The sequence below is a fragment of the Trichoderma harzianum genome (genome assembly GCF_003025095.1).
Source record: "Trichoderma harzianum CBS 226.95 unplaced genomic scaffold M431scaffold_15, whole genome shotgun sequence".
NCBI lineage: Eukaryota > Fungi > Ascomycota > Sordariomycetes > Hypocreales > Hypocreaceae > Trichoderma > Trichoderma harzianum.
In genome coordinates, this window is record NW_020209263.1 from 451434 (window position 1) to 468438 (window position 17005).

The window sequence follows — 17005 nt, forward strand, 5'->3', positions numbered from 1 at the left end:
GCCATTATGAGCATAGGAAGATACTGCATGGCGATACGAAAGTAATTTGCGTATTAAAATCTCATGATCTGTATGAATATAAGTCTACGAATGCCGGTAACAGCAGAAGTATCAAACAATGACCAAATTATCTTCAATGCTGTCGATCTTGAACGGACAAGCAGGTACAACCAGCGGACCAGAGATGAAATACCTCACACTGTATAACCTCCAACCAACCACCGAACCAGCCACACCACCAGTCCGTGCGAATAATAGCCTTCGCACACCCCGATCCAAATGTGGGGGTGGAACATCTTGGATGCGGAATACTTTCAAAATTTCATCGTCATCAGTCCAAAGAGCTCCTCCCAGCCAAACAACCTCCTCCTCAACATCCCTCTCACCAACCACCCCAAAACCACCGCCAACATGGATATGTACAGCTTCCCCCCTTCACACTCCCTACAATCCATTAACATGTGCATTTTCAACTAACGCTCATCGCCCAATTCCCAGGTTAACGTCCGCCGAGCAGCGCACTCTCGAGCAGCGCATGCAAAAGCGTCAAGTCAAGGAATTCGTCGGCGTACGTCTCCCTCCCTCTATCCATTCCCACCTCCGACGCACAATATGCGACCTGAAAGCATATATATATATATATATAAGAGTCCTCAATTAACATAAACACCCTCGCTATAGGCTTTCGGCGGCCTCGTCGAGCACTGCTTCACCTCCTGCGTCGACGACTTCACCTCCAAGTCCCTCTCCTCCAAGGAAACCGGCTGCCTCAACCGTTGCGTCCTCAAGTGGATGGCCACCCAGCAGCGCGTCAGCGAGCGCTTCCAGGAGCACAACGCACAGATTACGCAGCAGATGCAGAAATAAAGACATACAACAAACACAATTGAAAACGTAAAACGACTTGTTCCACGACACAAAAATCTTTGCTATCGATGACGGGATCGACGGAGGGGGCTTTCATTCTCCCTCTAGGCGTCTGAGTCTTTGTTGAGGGTGAAGTTCCCCAATTTTCGAGAGCTTGTATGATACAAAGCGTTATGGTGGGAAAGGAAAACAAAAACAAGAAAGAAAGAAAGAAAGGAAACCCAGCTGGGATGCAATTACTGGGATACACATTTTTTTTGGCTCATGGAGATGGAGTCTACTGTATCATTATTACGGGATATGAAGGAGTGGTTGGGAGTGGGGGCAGAGATGTTCTGGTCATGTCTCGTTGGAAACCATCAACCGATATACACCACGCGGTATATAAAAATCTTGCTCAATGGGAATTAAGTTTAGATGCTCCAGTCAATAACCGAAACACAACCCTGTTATCCACGGGAGGACTTGTATGATACATCTGATGCAGTAGTAGCCCAACGTCCAACGCCTATTCCTGAAATTCATTACCATCCCCATGTTTCTCTAGTTGCGTTAACTCGAACCGCAAAATCCGACCTTTATTCATTTCAACCTTCAAATTCCTCGCCGAGCACGTCTCGAACCGTCTCAAGCTGTGCCACCACCTTCTCCTCCAGCAAGTTGTCACAATCCCCTGCCAATTTCCTTCCTCTCCATTCCATCTCTCGTTGCCCCAGAGGCAGGAGCCGCTCCTTCAAAAGACGTCTGCTGGAGAGCCAATAGTCTACATTCTCAAGAAGGCCCGTCGCATCCCATTCGACTGGGGGGATATCTCTGCTATTGTTCATCCGAAGAGCCGCAAGCACGCGCGTGAGCAGTGCCAAAGAGTGAATCTCCGAGGTGCCAAGAAGCGTCAAGTATTGGGTAGACTTCTCTTTGGTTCGACTGGCCCCAGGCGCTTCAAATCGCTCCACGCTAGCTTGTAGTAGATGCGGGAACTGGTTCAGAACATACGTAATTTCCGGGGCAACTGTTGCTCCAAGAGCAGTGAGCAAATTCAACATGAGTGGAAGCATCCCTTTAACCCATATTCCGTAGCACCGTTGTGCAATTGACGCATCTGCATATGGCGAGACGTTTGTCCTCAGCATGAATTTGGTGAGGTTAGCTGAGAGGATAGAGCCGAGAACTCCGTCGCAAGCAAGCTGCTCCGCCAGCAACGGAAGAGTTGAGAGCTCCAGTAAGAACAAGATGCTGAGCTCGCCATAGACGGGATCGCCATGTTCGCCCAACTTATCAGCCCATGAGTACAGCGATGTTGCTGCATGCGTAGCGTCATGTGATGCCATGATGTTCAATATTTGAGTCTGAGATTGTTCAATATTAGGAACACTGAGACAAGCCTGCATGATTGCAGTAAGGAGAGCAAGATCCTCTGGGAAGACATCTGTCTCCTTATCATGAATCAAGCTAACCAATGACCGGAATCCACTTGCAACCACAGTGTCTAGTATGTTGAGAATGGTTTGGGTAACAGTCACCATAGATCCCTCAAGATCTGCTTGTGAGCTCGCCGCCATCTTGCTGGATGTCGTTTGATATGCCCGCAGCGTGACAAACAGTGCCTTCAGAAGTGTGCGGTAATAAACAAGAGACTCAGATTCAAACGGCTCATCAACACTATTAATCGTGCCAATCAAAGTCTCCAGAAGCTGGTTAACATCCTTGATTGCGAGAGTGGACTGAGCCAAGCGCTGAATTAGAATGAGAGCCAGATTAGCTCTTCTGTCGACAATTTTGAGGAAGATGCTTTCAGGGCCAGGGACCAGTTGGTTGGCATTCAGGCACTGCTGAGCAACTTGCATCATGTGCTTATGGGTAGCATCGCTCTCGGGGAAGCATGTGCTCAATTCAAGCAACAAAAGCTCCCATGCGTGGAAGAGCGCCTTGAAGAAGTTAGAGGTTAGCAACAAATCTTACGCGCATATAATTGAGAGGTAACACTTACGATTTGGGCATCGACCAAAGACAGATTGGCGTTTGCCAGTTTCATCTCGTTCAGGAATCCAGAGCCCCTCCTTCCTTGCCATCCGGGATCAAATCGCAGAACCTCATCGGCACGATCCAGGTCGTAATAATAATTTTCGCCCAGTTCCCTTGGACTCACCAAGGTACGCTTAAAGTTGTCCAAAGAGGTTCCGAAATACTTATTGGAAAAGTTCTTTGCAAAGTTGTTGTGGAGAGACTTGTTGTAGCTAGCCACCTCAACACCATCACGAAGGTAGTAGTCCAGGTCATTGGTCAGTCCTTTGGCGAATGTGTCTGCGTTACCAAGATGACGCGAATGGTAGAGCTGCATTGCAAACGTTTCCGCAATGTACGCAGCAATTCTCGCCTGAGTGCTGGCCAGCACTGCGTCTGATTTGACAGTTTGGTGAGAGGGCTTTAAATCACGCACATAGGCTCGAAGCCCATCCATATAGGCTGTGTCTTTCTGAAGAGTAAACACTGTCCAAGGCCAGTAATTCTGCGCGGATGTAACGAAATCCAAGACGACGAGAGCTTCTCCTGTCTCTAAATCTTTCAAAATTTTAAGTTTAGATAATGCCGTTGCAAATACAGAATCCTCAGACGTTTCATTCTTCTTGGCATCCTTCTTCATTGCCTCTCGTGGCGTTTGCCCTGTGAGAAGGCAGTTAGACATCCACTGTTGTCGGTTTTTCAGTATAGACGAAAAGAATCTCCAAGTTATCTTTACTTCATTGGTCAACGCATAAGGCTGACCAATGGCTGCCAAAATATGGAGGAAAGATTTTGAAATCTGGGGACCGAGATATCCTAGAAGGGAGGGTGGTTCACCGGTGGACTGAGCAGCGTTGATGACGAGCGCCTCCAGCAGCGACAACGCTGGCCCACGGAAGTGATCTGATACTGCGCAGAGCCGGGCTGATAACGTCGAAGTCTTGAATAGATACGTCTCAACTAACGTCGAAGAACGTTCAAGGTAGTTTGCAACCCGAAGAAGAGTGGTAGAAAAGTCGAGCACTGACGTGACTTCGCTTCGAACGGCTTGGGATCGCAGGGGATATAGGGTTGAATCTGGTCTTGTGAGGGTAGATATAAATGAGGAGAGAAGAGGTTGGAATCGGAGGCTTCCGCTCGATGGCGATAAGAAGCAATCAATGATGTGGGAAGCGGCAGGTCGAAGACAGGATGTGAGATTGTCAGACCTAGGAGAATCCCCCATGCCATAGGTGTAAATGACAATCTTGTTGAGAATAGGCACGACTGTCTGCAGCAGCGATGTTCTACTAGTTTCCGAGTCAAACATCCACGTCGACGTATTTTCAAACACATCAACGGACGTCTGTGCAATCGAGAAGCTAACTTTGGAGAGCACCTTGTCGGCAGTCCCAATCCACGGATTCGACTCTGACTGCTGTCGGCCCAGGGGTTTGTTTTGAGCCCGACGCTGGACGGCGGAAGACATGACAGTGTCGATAAGTGCGGAAAACAGTGACAGTGAGGATGAGAGGAATTCGAATCTCTCCGAGACCAGGTCAAGACTGCCCGTAATCTTGGTGAGTTTGCCAGCTCTTGATTCAGAGTTTAATAACTCTGTCCTTGCGAGGTACGACCACACTCTGCTGGGCTGCACCTGTAGAACAGCATGCAGAAACTTAACACATGCGGTAAGGACGCCCACAGCCGTATCTTCAGTCATGGCCAACTCATCCTGCATGTAATAATCCATCGTTTCGCACACAATAGTGACAATATCTTTCCCAGCACTGATGTGTGTGCTGGTCTCGGAGAGCAGGTCGTCATCGTAATGAACCAATGCGCGGCTATCCCCTTGCTTTGCCAGCTTCAGCTGCTCCATTCGAAGTAGTGACGCTAACAACGAAATGACTTCAGCTGTCTCTTCCGGTTGCAACATTCCCAGTTCGCAACGATAGCCTTCTTGGGAAAGGCTAATCTCCAGTCGCCGTCCCAGCAACGACAAGGTTGAATGAGGGTAGTCCATCAAGACAACGCGGCCGGTATCTGTGATAAATCGCCCGTAGGTGCCCGCTGGTATTCTGTATGCGTCATCCTCAATGTACCTCCGACTCCAAGAGGATGATAGAGAGATCAGAGGAACCTCCTCTAAAAGGCAGAAAGAGTTTGTGTTTTCATCTTCTTGGACCAGCTCATATCCCTGGAATGTATCTGGTAATGTGAATGTGATGCTCGGAGTCTTGCGTAGCAGTTCGAGAATTATGTCCGTCCTATCATCTTGAATCGATTGTGAGGCAGTACAGAGCGTGCGACAGAGCGTGATAAAAGGAAGGAATTCGTAAGGGTACCGATCAAGTGCCTGCTGGAAAAAGAAGTCCATGGCTAGATCATCTCGCAGCATAGATCCAAGGATGTCCTGGGCGATGGGCATATTCTCCGACGCGGATAGCTCCCAGTAACCTCGGCCAGGAGAAAGAAGGGAGTGCAGACAGCTCACGGAGTCCGACTGATATCCAACAAATGGATACGAAACTTTCAATAGCTCTAGAAATATGACACGAAGGCGCGAGCTAATCAGGGGTGACAAGCTGCCGTCGATGGACGGACCCAAAGTTTGAGTCATCTTTGACATTATATCAAAGACTCTGCCTTGGGCCGTAGCGACAGCAGCAAGCTGCTCAACAACCTGCATATCCCTCTGACTAGACGAATTCTCAAGAAAGCCATCGAATTTCGAAGATTCAATGGAGTAGATGCTTCCAGCAGAGTTTCGCCGAGTAGGTGTGCGCATCACGCTCCGAGTTTCGAATTTTTCGCGGGCGCTTTGCTGTATCAAGTTGTCCCGCTTGTCAGTTCTAGTCTGGTAGGATACATTGAGTCGGTGTAGTAGAAACGACCACGTGAAGATGACGGGGCAAGCAGTCTCAGAGTCTAACCCAGCGGCGTCCAGGATGCTCTTGTGAACCTGCTCCAAAACATCTGGCGAGAGCAAATATGAGTCGTACACGTCGTCAGCTTGTGCTGGGTCCTCGTCTCGATCAGATAGATATGCAAGTGCCCGTGCAGGCTTGAGCAAGCCGATGGAGATGGCTGAAGACAGGGCCTTCATAGGCATAATCAATTCAGCAGTAATTTGGCTGATCTGTTTTTGTGGTTAGCCAATACAGAGCGAAGGGGTCAAGGAGGTACATACTGGCTGTATAGAATCGAAGAAGCCGTAGATTTCCATCAACGAAAACCACTGGTTGATAGCAGAGGACGGAGGAAAGTCACTACCATAGCAATCCACCAGCTGAAGAACCACAGACAAGCTATGAACGATCTCGGTCAAGAGGCTTCGCAGCCATTCTAGTTCCACTTCATCGTTGAGTAGTAAGGCTTCGTCCGTGAATGCTCTCATGCCGGCCTCGATCCCACTCATGCAGCTAGATACGACATCCAAATAAGCTGGCAGCATCGCCTCCATCTCATCACGCGGTTGAGAGGACATCTTCAACTTATATAGATCGGCAATTCTGTTGTCTCCAGGAGCGAAAATGGGCAAACGTCGATACAGCTTGATGGACGTGGCATAATCTGCAGCCATTATGAAGAAACGACGCTCCGTCAAGAATGTATCAAACAAGCGACGCCTCCTCGCCTCTGGTTTGTCGAATTCCGCCGATATCTCATCGGCATCCAACGCGGCTGATGCTCCCAAATCTGACAAAAATGCTGCTCCCTGGCCATTTTGCAAGCCCGCAGCTTCTTGGAGATTGGCGGCGTCGTGGGATGACAGAGGGCCCAAAAGATGACTTGAGGAACGGGATTGGTACTCGATGATCACGACTCGCAGGGCGGCCACCAAGTTGACTTTTGCGTTGTTGCTCAGCCATTTCGCATCATCCTTGAATTGGTTTATATCGTATCGGTCAGTCGAGGCCGAGGTGACGTTAATTGGTGCTATCTTGGTCTCGAAGCTCTTGTTTGTAGCCTCGTCAGGCGGCGCAAACGCGGTCGAGGGTTCGCTCAAAAGGGCACGGACATAGTCGTCGTCGAAGAATTTGGTGATGGCAGAGCTCGTCTGCCGTTTGCCAGTGCCATCCGAAAGAGCTGTAGCGATCAGCTTCCAAGGCCTTGACGCTGCGATTAGTTGCATCCACCATCAAAATGCATGCGACTCGTACTCACAGAAGCACTTTCTCCCCAGAGAGGCACTGTCCCACGGAGGGAAAATAATTGGTATCCGACAGCGGCGCCATTGCCACGAGTGTCAATAAGGCGGCAGAGACGCTCGCCGCATCACCTTGAGCCTGTTGGTGCGAGGATGCTGAAAATCCACGTCTGACGCGCTTTTGGCAGAAACTTGGCGACTAGATTCTAGTCGGTAGCATCAACAACAGCTGCATGTTGACTTTTTTGGTGAAGCTCCCAGGAACCCGAGGATCAACCGCGACCCATGCGCTACAGTGCGATTTATGCAATAATTCAAGCTATTCGTACTGTATTTAGAGTTGTCAGATCGGGGCTTTATCGGCACTTGGGCGGAGGCGATAATCAACTGTATTCCTAAAGTAGCGCCACAAGAAATTCTTGGTGTTAGTGAAGCTGACTCATATGAATGTATCAAGACAGACGCAGAGCAAACAACTTTCTCACTCTCACTTCTCACTCTCACTTGTTCTAAATCTCGAGGGCGAAACTTTCTTTCCTTCTGCTGACTGCGTTTCCCGTCCAATTATCCCCTCATCGCCGTGTCTGCGGCTTTTTCAAGATGCCTTCGCTCGACATCATCGACCACTCGCCTCATCAGCCGGATCCGTCTCCTCCAGTGGCTACAGCATCCAACCTCATCCTCATTGACAACTACGACTCATTCACTTGGAACATCTATCAGTACCTTGTTCTCGAGGGTGCCACGGTCCATGTGTTCCGAAATGACAAGATCACAGTGGACGAGCTGATCAAGCACAACCCAACTCAGCTCATCATCAGCCCCGGCCCTGGTCATCCTCAGACTGATTCCGGAGTCAGCCGAGATGCCATTCGACACTTTGCTGGCAAGATTCCCGTCTTGGGGGTCTGCATGGGCTTGTGAGTTTATTTCAATCCCCAGTCACTTCTTCATGTGGCTAACAATTGTGACAAAGGCAATGCATCTTTGACGTTTATGGCGGCGAAGTCTCTTCCGCTGGTGAGTGGCTGCACGGAAAGACTTCTCCCCTAACCCACGATGCCAAGGGTGTCTTTGCCAGTCTGCCTCAGGGCCTTCCTGTGACCCGATACCACTCCCTTGCTGGCACTCATCTCACTCTGCCCGAGTGCCTCGAAGTGTCTTCTTGGGTGGCTAAGCCAGATGGCTCGGCCGGCATCATCCAGGGAGTTCGTCACAAGAACTATGTCGTTGAGGGTGTGCAGTTCCACCCGGAGAGTATCCTCACTGCTGAGGGCCGTGTTATGATTAGAAACTTCCTCCACATGCAGGGCGGTACCTGGGAAGAGAATACCCGACTCCAAAAGGCCGCATCATCAACAAGCACCACCTCCGCTGCGCCTAAGCCGCAAAAGAACAACATTCTACAGACCATCTACGCAAACCGAAAGGCCGCCGTAGCCAAGCAGAAGGAAATTCCATCTCAGCGAATGAGCGACCTTCAAGCCGCATACGACCTTAATGCTGCTCCCCCCTTGGTACCATTCGTCAGCCGGCTAAAGCAATCACCTTTTGATGTGGCCCTGATGGCAGAGATCAAGCGCGGTTCCCCATCAAAGGGTATCTTTGCTCTAGAAGTTCAGGCTCCTGTTCAAGCTCGCAAGTATGCACTTGCTGGCGCAAGCGTGATTTCTGTGTTGACAGAACCCGAGTGGTTCAAGGGCAGCATTGAAGATCTGAGGGCTGTCCGCCAGGTTTTGGATGGTATGCCAAACAGACCGGCAATCCTCCGGAAGGAGTTCATCTTTGAGGAGTACCAAATTCTGGAGGCAAGACTAGCTGGAGCAGACACAGTATTGTTGATCGTCAAGATGCTCGAAGTCGAGCTACTAGAGCGCTTGTACAAGTACTCACTATCCCTCGGCATGGAGCCCCTGGTGGAAGTTCAAAACGCCGATGAAATGACGATTGCAGTCAAGCTTGGTGCCAAGGTCATTGGCGTCAACAACCGAAACCTCGAAACATTCGAGGTTGACATCAACACAACGGGACGGCTGCGAAGCATGGTACCAGATACTACCATTATTTGCGCACTGAGCGGTATCAACAAGCATCAAGACGTTCTTGACTGCAAGAGGGACGGAATCAATGCCGTCCTTGTGGGCGAGGCGATTATGAAAGCACCAGATGCGACAACATTCATCAGTGAACTATGCTCCGGAAGCAAACCGCCGCCGAAAAACAACTCGCCCGAAAAAGTGCACGTCAAGATCTGCGGAATTCGCACCGTCGAGGCCGCATTAGAAGCAGTCAAGGCGGGCGCTGACTTTATTGGTGTTAACTTTGTCCCCGGAGCGAAGCGGGCTGCTTCTCACGAGGTTGCCCTGGCCATCTCAGAAGCAGTTCGTGCAACTTCCAAGTCATCAGAAGCCTCTGTAAAGCTACCGATCGCGACATCAGCCGCCACGGATTTCTTTTCCCTCACATCGCAAAATCTCAAGACCTCACGCACACAGGTAGTAGGCATCTTCCAGAACCAGCCCCTGAGCGAAGTTTTGGAGAAGCAGAGGCTTTACAACCTTGACCTTGTTCAGCTTCACGGTGAGGAACCGATTGAATGGGCAAAGGCGATCCCCGTGCCTGTCATCCGCTGCTTCAAGCCCAACCATCCTGCTGTCGGTCTCCGGGGATACCACGTTGTTCCTCTCCTGGACTCTGGAGCTGGGTCTGGAAAGCTGCTGGACGTTTCAAACGTAAAGGAGCTACTTCAAAAGGATCCTGACCTGAGGATCTTCTTGGCTGGAGGACTCAACCCCGACAATGTTGCAGAAGTGGTCAACGCCCTGGGAGAGTTTAGCAGCCAAGTCATTGGAGTGGACGTAAGCAGTGGTGTTGAGGAAGATGGTAAGCAAAGCTTGGCCAAAATCAATGCCTTTGTCAATGCTGGAAAAGCAATTAGGTAGATGCTCAGTAAACAAGAGATGCCAATGGGCTCGCTATGAGATATTGATAGACAGATACAGGGGTAGAACTAAATTTGCCAACTCAATAAAAGTCTTTTGCCATCTATCACAACATCATGCGTTACCTGTAGTCAGTGTTTGCCTGCCCATCACATAAGCCAAGTAACTTCCGATCAAGTCGAGGAGGTCTGTGTCAGTGCCGCAGCTGATTGTGACGGCATCTGTCCACTCGCCACCAGACAGCTCCAACCTCGCGTGTAAGTTGTCTTGAGTTCATCAACAACCACACCGCCAACGCAGTTTTGTACTGCATCATGCCCTTACAATTTCCCCAACTATAAACCCCAATGCATACAATCTAATTCAGTTTACTACCCAGAACTTGATTCTTTCGATACTCTGCAATCTCAGCCATCTCCCCCCCCCCCAATGTCCTTATTCTTCCTTTCTTCGCCCACCAACGTCATTTTCTCCTTCACCAACAACTCACAACAATGCCTCGTCGCATATTCAAAAATCTCGTCATCGCCACGGCAGGCCCTCTGCCTGGCCAACTCACCGTCGACAACCTCCGCCAATGGACATCCATCCGCAAAGGCATCTTCACAGAGGAATTCGACGAGCAAGTCACGCATCTTCTATGTACTCGCGAGCAATTCGACCGCAAACTCCCAAGAAGTAACTCTTCTTCCCTTTTCCTTTTTTTGTTTGCATCTCGATACATATATTCTCCTTCCTTCTACTACTTTAAGCATATTGCTTACTCTGTATATACAGTCAAAGAGGCTCTCGCCCACGGGAAGCGACAACACATAGTCCACTGCGACTGGTTCGAAATCTCCGCCGTCAATGAGAAGAGGGAGCCAGAAAGGGAATATTCCATGAGAAACATCATCGCTAAGCAAAATGCAGAGAAACGGGAACGAGCTCGAATTGAAAAGGGGAAGAGAGAGGGCGAGAGAGCCGTGAACACGAGTAAGATCCATACCCTCTATGTCATATAAGATACCAAATGCTTCAACTAACAATTATATGGCTAGATTTTTTCCACATTTACAGTGATCGAACATTCTTCTCGTACCAGATCGATATTACCCGCGACGACGTTGAAACAGGAGAGTTGGGACAGCGCTACACCCTCTGCGTAAGATATCATTAGCAAAAGAAAGGATTACCGAATTGCTCTCTAACGCGAAATATACTACAGCTCTGGGAATCCAACGCAAAGCCCCATCTCTACTGGTTCACCGCAAAGTTCATGAAGAAGAAGGGAGACAGCCAGCCCAGCTTCCACCGGCCAAGCCCCTGCTCCGGCCCCTGGCGTCAAGAAATGGATCTCTTTATGGATTTTTTCCGTATCAAGACGGGGATCGAATGGCAGGATCGTGTGATCGGGCAGAATACTATGTCGAATTCGTTCTTTCAGTACGCACCGCCCGTAAGTTGATTCCCTCCCAAGATTTCGATTGCATATTTCTTGAAGAACGGTGCTTCAAGTGTGCTCATTTGTGATATGGTGGCTAAATATATTGAGTGTAGACTGGAGGAAAGCCCGTTGGTCGCCGCCTTCGATTCTGCTACGAGTATTGTCTGGAGATCAACGCCCAGTTGAGAGGATTGCCTTGGCCCCCGGTAGAAGATACTCAGGCGAAAGAAGACACCGTTGTAACTGACCCTCAAGACATCACCATCGATGTGGAGGATCACGAAACCACAACCCTCAATGAAAAGGCTGTCGAAGATTCTGGAACGTGTTCAGAAGTTAGTGTCGATGTCGATGATACAGGAGAGGATATCTCAGAGGATGAAGGCGAAGCAGATGAACAGGAAACGCTACTGGAGTCCGATGATGCTGCAGCAATGGATCCGGATGTATCAATGACATATTCTGAGTGACTCTTCAATGAAATCGGATAGTCAGAATCTCGGATAATCAGAATCTCGGATACCTAGTCAAAATCTCGGATAGTTAGAAATCTCGGATAGTCAGAATCTCGGATATACAAGAAAACACGAGCTAATGTCAGATCTCACATAAGTGGAATGATGAGCCATCTCATCCTTACATATACCCATTTTCTAAAAGCCACAGGCACAAGACAAGCTGTTGAACAAGAAAATTTACATGAAAAGCTAGTTTAGTCGCTTAGTATTACATCGAAATCAAGAAATGTCAGCGCTTTCATCTATGCTGTACAGGTATCGTAACAACCAATCCCATCATGATACATCATTCCATATCAGCAACCCCAGCCCTCTCAAAATCTCAGTTTTGGAAACACAAACACCAATAGTATCAACGACACCATCAAGCCATATATCCACGCATACAGCATCATCCTCCCCCACCAACCCTTCCCCTCAGTCATTCTCCTGAGAGATCCCATCCGCCCCTGTGCTGCTTCCATGCTATGTCCCGATTTCTCCATGCTGGACCCTGCAGCATCCAGTAAATTCTTGTCTTCTTCGAGGGTTGCCGAGAAGCTCTTTGAGCTCTCCTTTAGAGCACTCGCCATCATGAGAATAGAGTTTGAGATGGCATCTTGCTCCACGCGCTGCTGGTCCAGGATGGCTTCTGCTGTAGCTGTCGTTGCTTGAGGACTTGCGGGTGTGGCGCGATTGGCGAACAGTGCAGCACGAGCTGTGCTATGAGCTGAGGGAGTCGGAGATGATGCAGAGGGGCGGGCGCGCAATGTTTGGGACGTTTGTGTAGGGAGGGTTTCGCTGGCGGTCTCGGTGGGTGCAATAGTAGTCGTCGTAGAGGGCTCGGGTATAGGTTCATCTCGCGGCGGGGGTGAGGGGGGTTCTGCATCTGGTATTTCGCTTTCAAAGTAGCCTTCTCCTGCCGGCGCATTTGACGACCGTCTAGAGTCCTGGCTCTCGCTTGGCGTTTGTATGATGTCTCCCAGAAGGTCTTCGCCTTCGGATGAGTCGTCTTCATCCACGGCCACCTAGCTTATGTTAGCCTTAACCTACATCCTCCTGAAATGACCATTGGTATACCTTTCTTAGATCCTCCAGCCGATCAAACAGTAGGTCCAGTGTTTCCTTTTGTGCTGTGAGATCGCCCTGCGTATCTGTCCTCCGTCCTGGCAGCGTCTGCTCTAGCTTCGTAAGCGCCGCTCGCGCATATTGAAGGTTCTATGCCAAGTGGTTAGCGACACCCAATAGCAGTCATGCCTTGTTCCAGTCTCACAGCCTCGACCCTTGTCCTCTCAAACTCGCTGTTGCGCAGCCTTCGTTCGCGTTCGGGGCTCGGATGCAGCACAGACTGCTTTAGCCGGGAGAGGAGCTGCGCAAGCTCTACCGGAGACAGATTCGGCGATTCTCCAGCAGGTAAGTTTGGGAGTATCGCCATGATCGCTATGAGAATCGATTGCAGTGACTGGTGGTTGGTTTTGCGACAGGAAGATGATCTTGTTACATGTAGAATTACGTCGCTGGCATGGTATATGTGGCTGAAGCTTCACAGTGCGCCACAGGTGACCAGTTTAGGCAGTTTGCCGCCACCAGAGGGTCACTTACAAGGTGCAGCTGACATTTCACAAGACGAACTTGAAGGCGCCGGGAGGGCTTAAAAATGCTGTGAAGGGTGAAATCCGTTCCCTCGTTCTACCGAATCATACCCAATCCATGGAGAAGGTGTTGTGCTATGACCTCTGATTCGAGTGCCAACACACTCGCAAAAGGAGAGGAGATTACATAGCACGAAGTCACCCTTCTAGTTAATACAACGTTCTAGTCTCTAGAACGAGACTATAAAATTAAGATTGTCTTGGATCAAAATCCAAGAGGATGGTTATTACACTTTGACTGTGCATCATTTATCGAGAAAACCTCGCAATAACTTCCTTCATGTCCTGAACCAGTCCTTCTTCGGCATCACGACTCTACTCAGTCCGAATTATCAAGCTGCTTCAAATATTGATCTCGTCGTCTCTCTCGCAAATACCAACAGCATGGCTGAAAACAAAGGCCTTTCCATAGATTCGCATAACCAGGAAACGCCAAAACTCCAATGTCACCCGCCCAATGAGCCCCAAACCGGTAGTACAGATAAAGCCAAGCATATCGCTTTTTGATATCAAAAGCGACGGATAGCGCTGAATGAGCAAATCAGTCCCTGTCTTCCTCTTCCTTTTTTGCCAACGCTTCCTGTAATCTTTCCTCTTGCTTCTTCCAGTGTCCTCCTTCCTCGTAGTCGGAGCTAATTTTCAGCGCTCTCCTGAGACGCTCGCTCTCCTTTATCTTCGCATCGGCCATCTCGTGCACTTGATGCTCCTTGAAAGCCCTCCTCGGTGCATTGGCTTTGTTTTTCGAATTCATCTCCGCAAGCAGCTTCTTTCGTAATTCGTCGCACCGGCGGTCAATCTCTTCTTCATCAACCCTGTGAGATGATTAACATTGCTGTCACTTGCGTGTTCACCGGCACCAGGGAGGTGGCATACTCTTCTTCCTCAAGCTGATCTCTTAGGTCGAATACTTTGACTTCAATCTCTCTCTTTCGATCGTGCTCGAGAATCGCCTTGTCCGGCTGTCGCTGCTTGTGTCGCATGCTGTCTCGATCTTTGGGATACGGCGCGGCGTAATCACGCGGCCTGACCTGGGCGAGGTTCCGCTGGACATAGCCCGAGGTTCCACTGCCTCGCGGCGTCGAGAGACCAACATTATCAGACATGATTGTTGTTGCGGATTTCTCAAGTGTTGTCTGCGGCGATACGATACAATGGCAGCTCGAGGGTGACGTTTGATCACTGTGTCGCGTCGAGACTCAAAATTCAAGGTTCAAGGTTCTTTGCTGGAGCCAGAGCGCTGCAGGTAACTGGAACTGTCATCATTAGCGGCTCTAGCGCCCATCCTGCTGGGAAGTCCACTGCGGCTAGCTGCCGGAAGCGCTGCGAATAGAGAATAGCGCTGGGCGGTGAAGGCTTCCCGCTGATAAAGGTGAAAGAGTCATGGCAGAACTCGATAACGGAGGGGCAAATTGTGCCCCTCTGCCATTTTCTTGCCCTGCATTATTACATGCGAGATGCATCCTTATGAGTCAACCTCTTGAATTAACCCCATTTAGCCTGTCTTCATAGTCATATAGACAGTTATTTATTGTCATCGCTCTTCCCAGATTTCTCTTGGATCGATCATTCCTCTGTATAGCACATTCTCCTTCCAAAATGCCACACCTTCCCGAGATCCTCCCCAGAGAGGGCGAGTCAACGGTTGTCTTCCCACCAGTTACCAGGGACCATATTCAAAATTGTTCATACGATGCCTGGTTCCCCAAATACCGAAGCTCCTGTCTCAAGTCTCGGATAATACCTCTTCCACCGGCATTTATATCATATCTCCATGAAGACGGCATCATTCTCGCAGACGACGACGAGGCCAATGAGCCAGAGGAGGCAGAGTGGTCAAGCTCTGCCGCTACGCATCCTCGGATCTCTCCATATGACTCTTCCGACGACGAGGACGAGGAAGAGGAGGAAAGACTTCCTCCAAACAAGCGCTTCCCGGAGACTCATGAACTCATCAAGCAGAAAATTGCCGAGCTGGGCGGTTCTGTCGCGCCGAAGCTTAACTGGTCCTCTCCAAAAGACGCCAAATGGATATCGCCGCATCAAAACACGCTCAAATGCACAACTCCAAACGACATTTATCTTCTCTTGAAGTCTTCTTCTTTCGTCTCGCATGACCTTCTTCATGCATTCGACGACTGCACAGATACTCCGCCAATGAGACCGTTCACACCGGTTCTTGTCCTTAGACCTTTCTTCACGCCTCATGTTGCTCTGGAATTTAGGTGCTTTGTCAAGCACCGGTCACTCATTGGAATTACGCAGAGAGATCTCAACCATTACGATTTTCTAGAGAGGCTTCAGGGGCAGCTGTGGAAGAAGATTAGGACGTTCTTCCGCCAGAAGCTGAGATTGACTTTCCCCGATTCCTCCTTTGTCTTTGACATTTATATACCTGGAAACACTTTTGCCGAAGATGGCTTGGGAAAGGTGAGACTTATGGATATTAACCCATGGGCCCCAAGCACGGACAGCCTTCTCTTTGCGTGGGAAGAGCTTCTCACCATGGAAGTTGAGAATCCCTTGTACGGATCCGTTTCGGAGGGCCAGGGCTCAGATGGGAGTGGAGGGGAGACAACGGGAGATGAGACGGATGACGATGCAGGTGCCGAGTACAGCCCAGATCGCCAGCCAGAAGTCCGCCTCGTCAGGAAGAATGACCCGGAGGCGTACAACTTTAGCTCACCACAATACTCTGCTCACAAGCTTCCCAAGGAGGTTGTCGATGCCAGTCTTGCAGGAGAAGGGGGCCTGAGAGAGTTTGCCCAGCGATGGAAGGAGATTACTGAGGGACGCGGCCAGGGAATCTGGGAGCAGCCGAGCAACTTGAATGCTAGCACGTAAGAGAAAATAAAATCAAATGTGAATGGTATAGATAAACAAGCGAGGCCATTGATGCTAACTCTGAATGATGCCCTAACGTCAGTCAGGAAAAAGTGAACTGAATCTGAAGCATTGCACAACTGGCAGAGTCTCGATACCGTGCGAATTGCCGATTTCTCTACCTAAGTCGTCATATTTATGCACAGTACGCATCTGCCTAAAAAGGCCCAGACTCTCATCGCTTTGCCGGGTTTCTACAGCTGCGTCCAGCTGTTGCCGCTCCAACCCAAAAACATCACCATCACAACCTCACTTACACGATCATCAAGAGCTTCTGGCTCGAGGAATCTCAATTAATTGCTTGATTCTATCTCAACTGCAATCATGCCCTCTCGTCCACGCCCGAATAAAGTCACGAAGCCCGCTCCAGGATCTGGTGCTCGCAGGGGCAGCCGTCAATCGTCTTTATCTGCTGCAGCTCAAGAACAACTCGAGCAATACGCAAAAGAAGCTGCCAATTCCACTGTTAACCATGAATCCACGACGCTTGATGATGCCATTCCCGAGCGTGACACCATTGAAGAGAGCCCAATTGAATCTGCCGATAAGTTCACAGCCATCAACATGCTCGCCAATGGAGGTTCAATGACGCCTCTTCACTCATCTCT

The 17005-nt window shown here is 49.6% G+C and overlaps 7 protein-coding genes across 7 annotated transcripts; 4 read left to right on the forward strand and 3 right to left on the reverse strand.

Annotated features, from left to right (window-relative positions):
* Nucleotides 1–411: 411 nt before the first annotated feature.
* On the forward strand, nucleotides 412–867 carry M431DRAFT_499602 (hypothetical protein; the record flags this gene model as incomplete). The annotated part of the gene is made up of 3 exons (XM_024917816.1): nucleotides 412–419; nucleotides 499–568; nucleotides 682–867. The coding sequence occupies 3 exons, from the start codon at nucleotides 412–414 to the stop codon at nucleotides 865–867; spliced, it is 264 nt and encodes an 87-aa protein (XP_024769830.1).
* Nucleotides 868–1454: 587 nt separating this feature from the next.
* M431DRAFT_96083 (hypothetical protein) lies at nucleotides 1455–7088 on the reverse strand (the record flags this gene model as incomplete). The annotated part of the gene is made up of 4 exons (XM_024924784.1): nucleotides 1455–2792; nucleotides 2855–5989; nucleotides 6041–6962; nucleotides 7018–7088. 4 exons carry the CDS (start codon nucleotides 7086–7088, stop codon nucleotides 1455–1457), a joined length of 5466 nt encoding a protein of 1821 aa, XP_024769831.1.
* Nucleotides 7089–7410: 322 nt separating this feature from the next.
* On the forward strand, nucleotides 7411–10050 carry M431DRAFT_534341 (hypothetical protein). Its single transcript, XM_024920917.1, has 2 exons — nucleotides 7411–7920; nucleotides 7977–10050. Exons 1-2 carry the CDS (start codon nucleotides 7601–7603, stop codon nucleotides 9940–9942), a joined length of 2286 nt encoding a protein of 761 aa, XP_024769832.1. The 5' UTR covers nucleotides 7411–7600; the 3' UTR covers nucleotides 9943–10050.
* Nucleotides 10051–10436: 386 nt separating this feature from the next.
* On the forward strand, nucleotides 10437–11838 carry M431DRAFT_96097 (hypothetical protein; the record flags this gene model as incomplete). The annotated part of the gene is made up of 5 exons (XM_024924787.1): nucleotides 10437–10620; nucleotides 10720–10917; nucleotides 10983–11086; nucleotides 11150–11380; nucleotides 11482–11838. 5 exons carry the CDS (start codon nucleotides 10437–10439, stop codon nucleotides 11836–11838), a joined length of 1074 nt encoding a protein of 357 aa, XP_024769833.1.
* Nucleotides 11839–12055: 217 nt separating this feature from the next.
* M431DRAFT_124974 (hypothetical protein) lies at nucleotides 12056–13385 on the reverse strand. The gene is made up of 3 exons (XM_024912228.1): nucleotides 13139–13385; nucleotides 12946–13083; nucleotides 12056–12893 (listed from the first exon to the last, which is right to left on the reverse strand). The coding sequence occupies exons 1-3, from the start codon at nucleotides 13298–13300 to the stop codon at nucleotides 12201–12203; spliced, it is 993 nt and encodes a 330-aa protein (XP_024769834.1). The 5' UTR covers nucleotides 13301–13385; the 3' UTR covers nucleotides 12056–12200.
* A 278-nt stretch (nucleotides 13386–13663) lies between these two features.
* Nucleotides 13664–14785, reverse strand: M431DRAFT_20118 (hypothetical protein). Its single transcript, XM_024913324.1, has 2 exons — nucleotides 14391–14785; nucleotides 13664–14329 (listed from the first exon to the last, which is right to left on the reverse strand). The coding sequence occupies exons 1-2, from the start codon at nucleotides 14618–14620 to the stop codon at nucleotides 14059–14061; spliced, it is 501 nt and encodes a 166-aa protein (XP_024769835.1). The 5' UTR covers nucleotides 14621–14785; the 3' UTR covers nucleotides 13664–14058.
* A 181-nt stretch (nucleotides 14786–14966) lies between these two features.
* On the forward strand, nucleotides 14967–16402 carry M431DRAFT_512376 (hypothetical protein). The gene has a single exon (XM_024919825.1). The coding sequence runs from the start codon at nucleotides 15114–15116 to the stop codon at nucleotides 16356–16358; it is 1245 nt and encodes a 414-aa protein (XP_024769836.1). The 5' UTR covers nucleotides 14967–15113; the 3' UTR covers nucleotides 16359–16402.
* The last annotated feature ends 603 nt before the right edge of the window (nucleotides 16403–17005 follow it).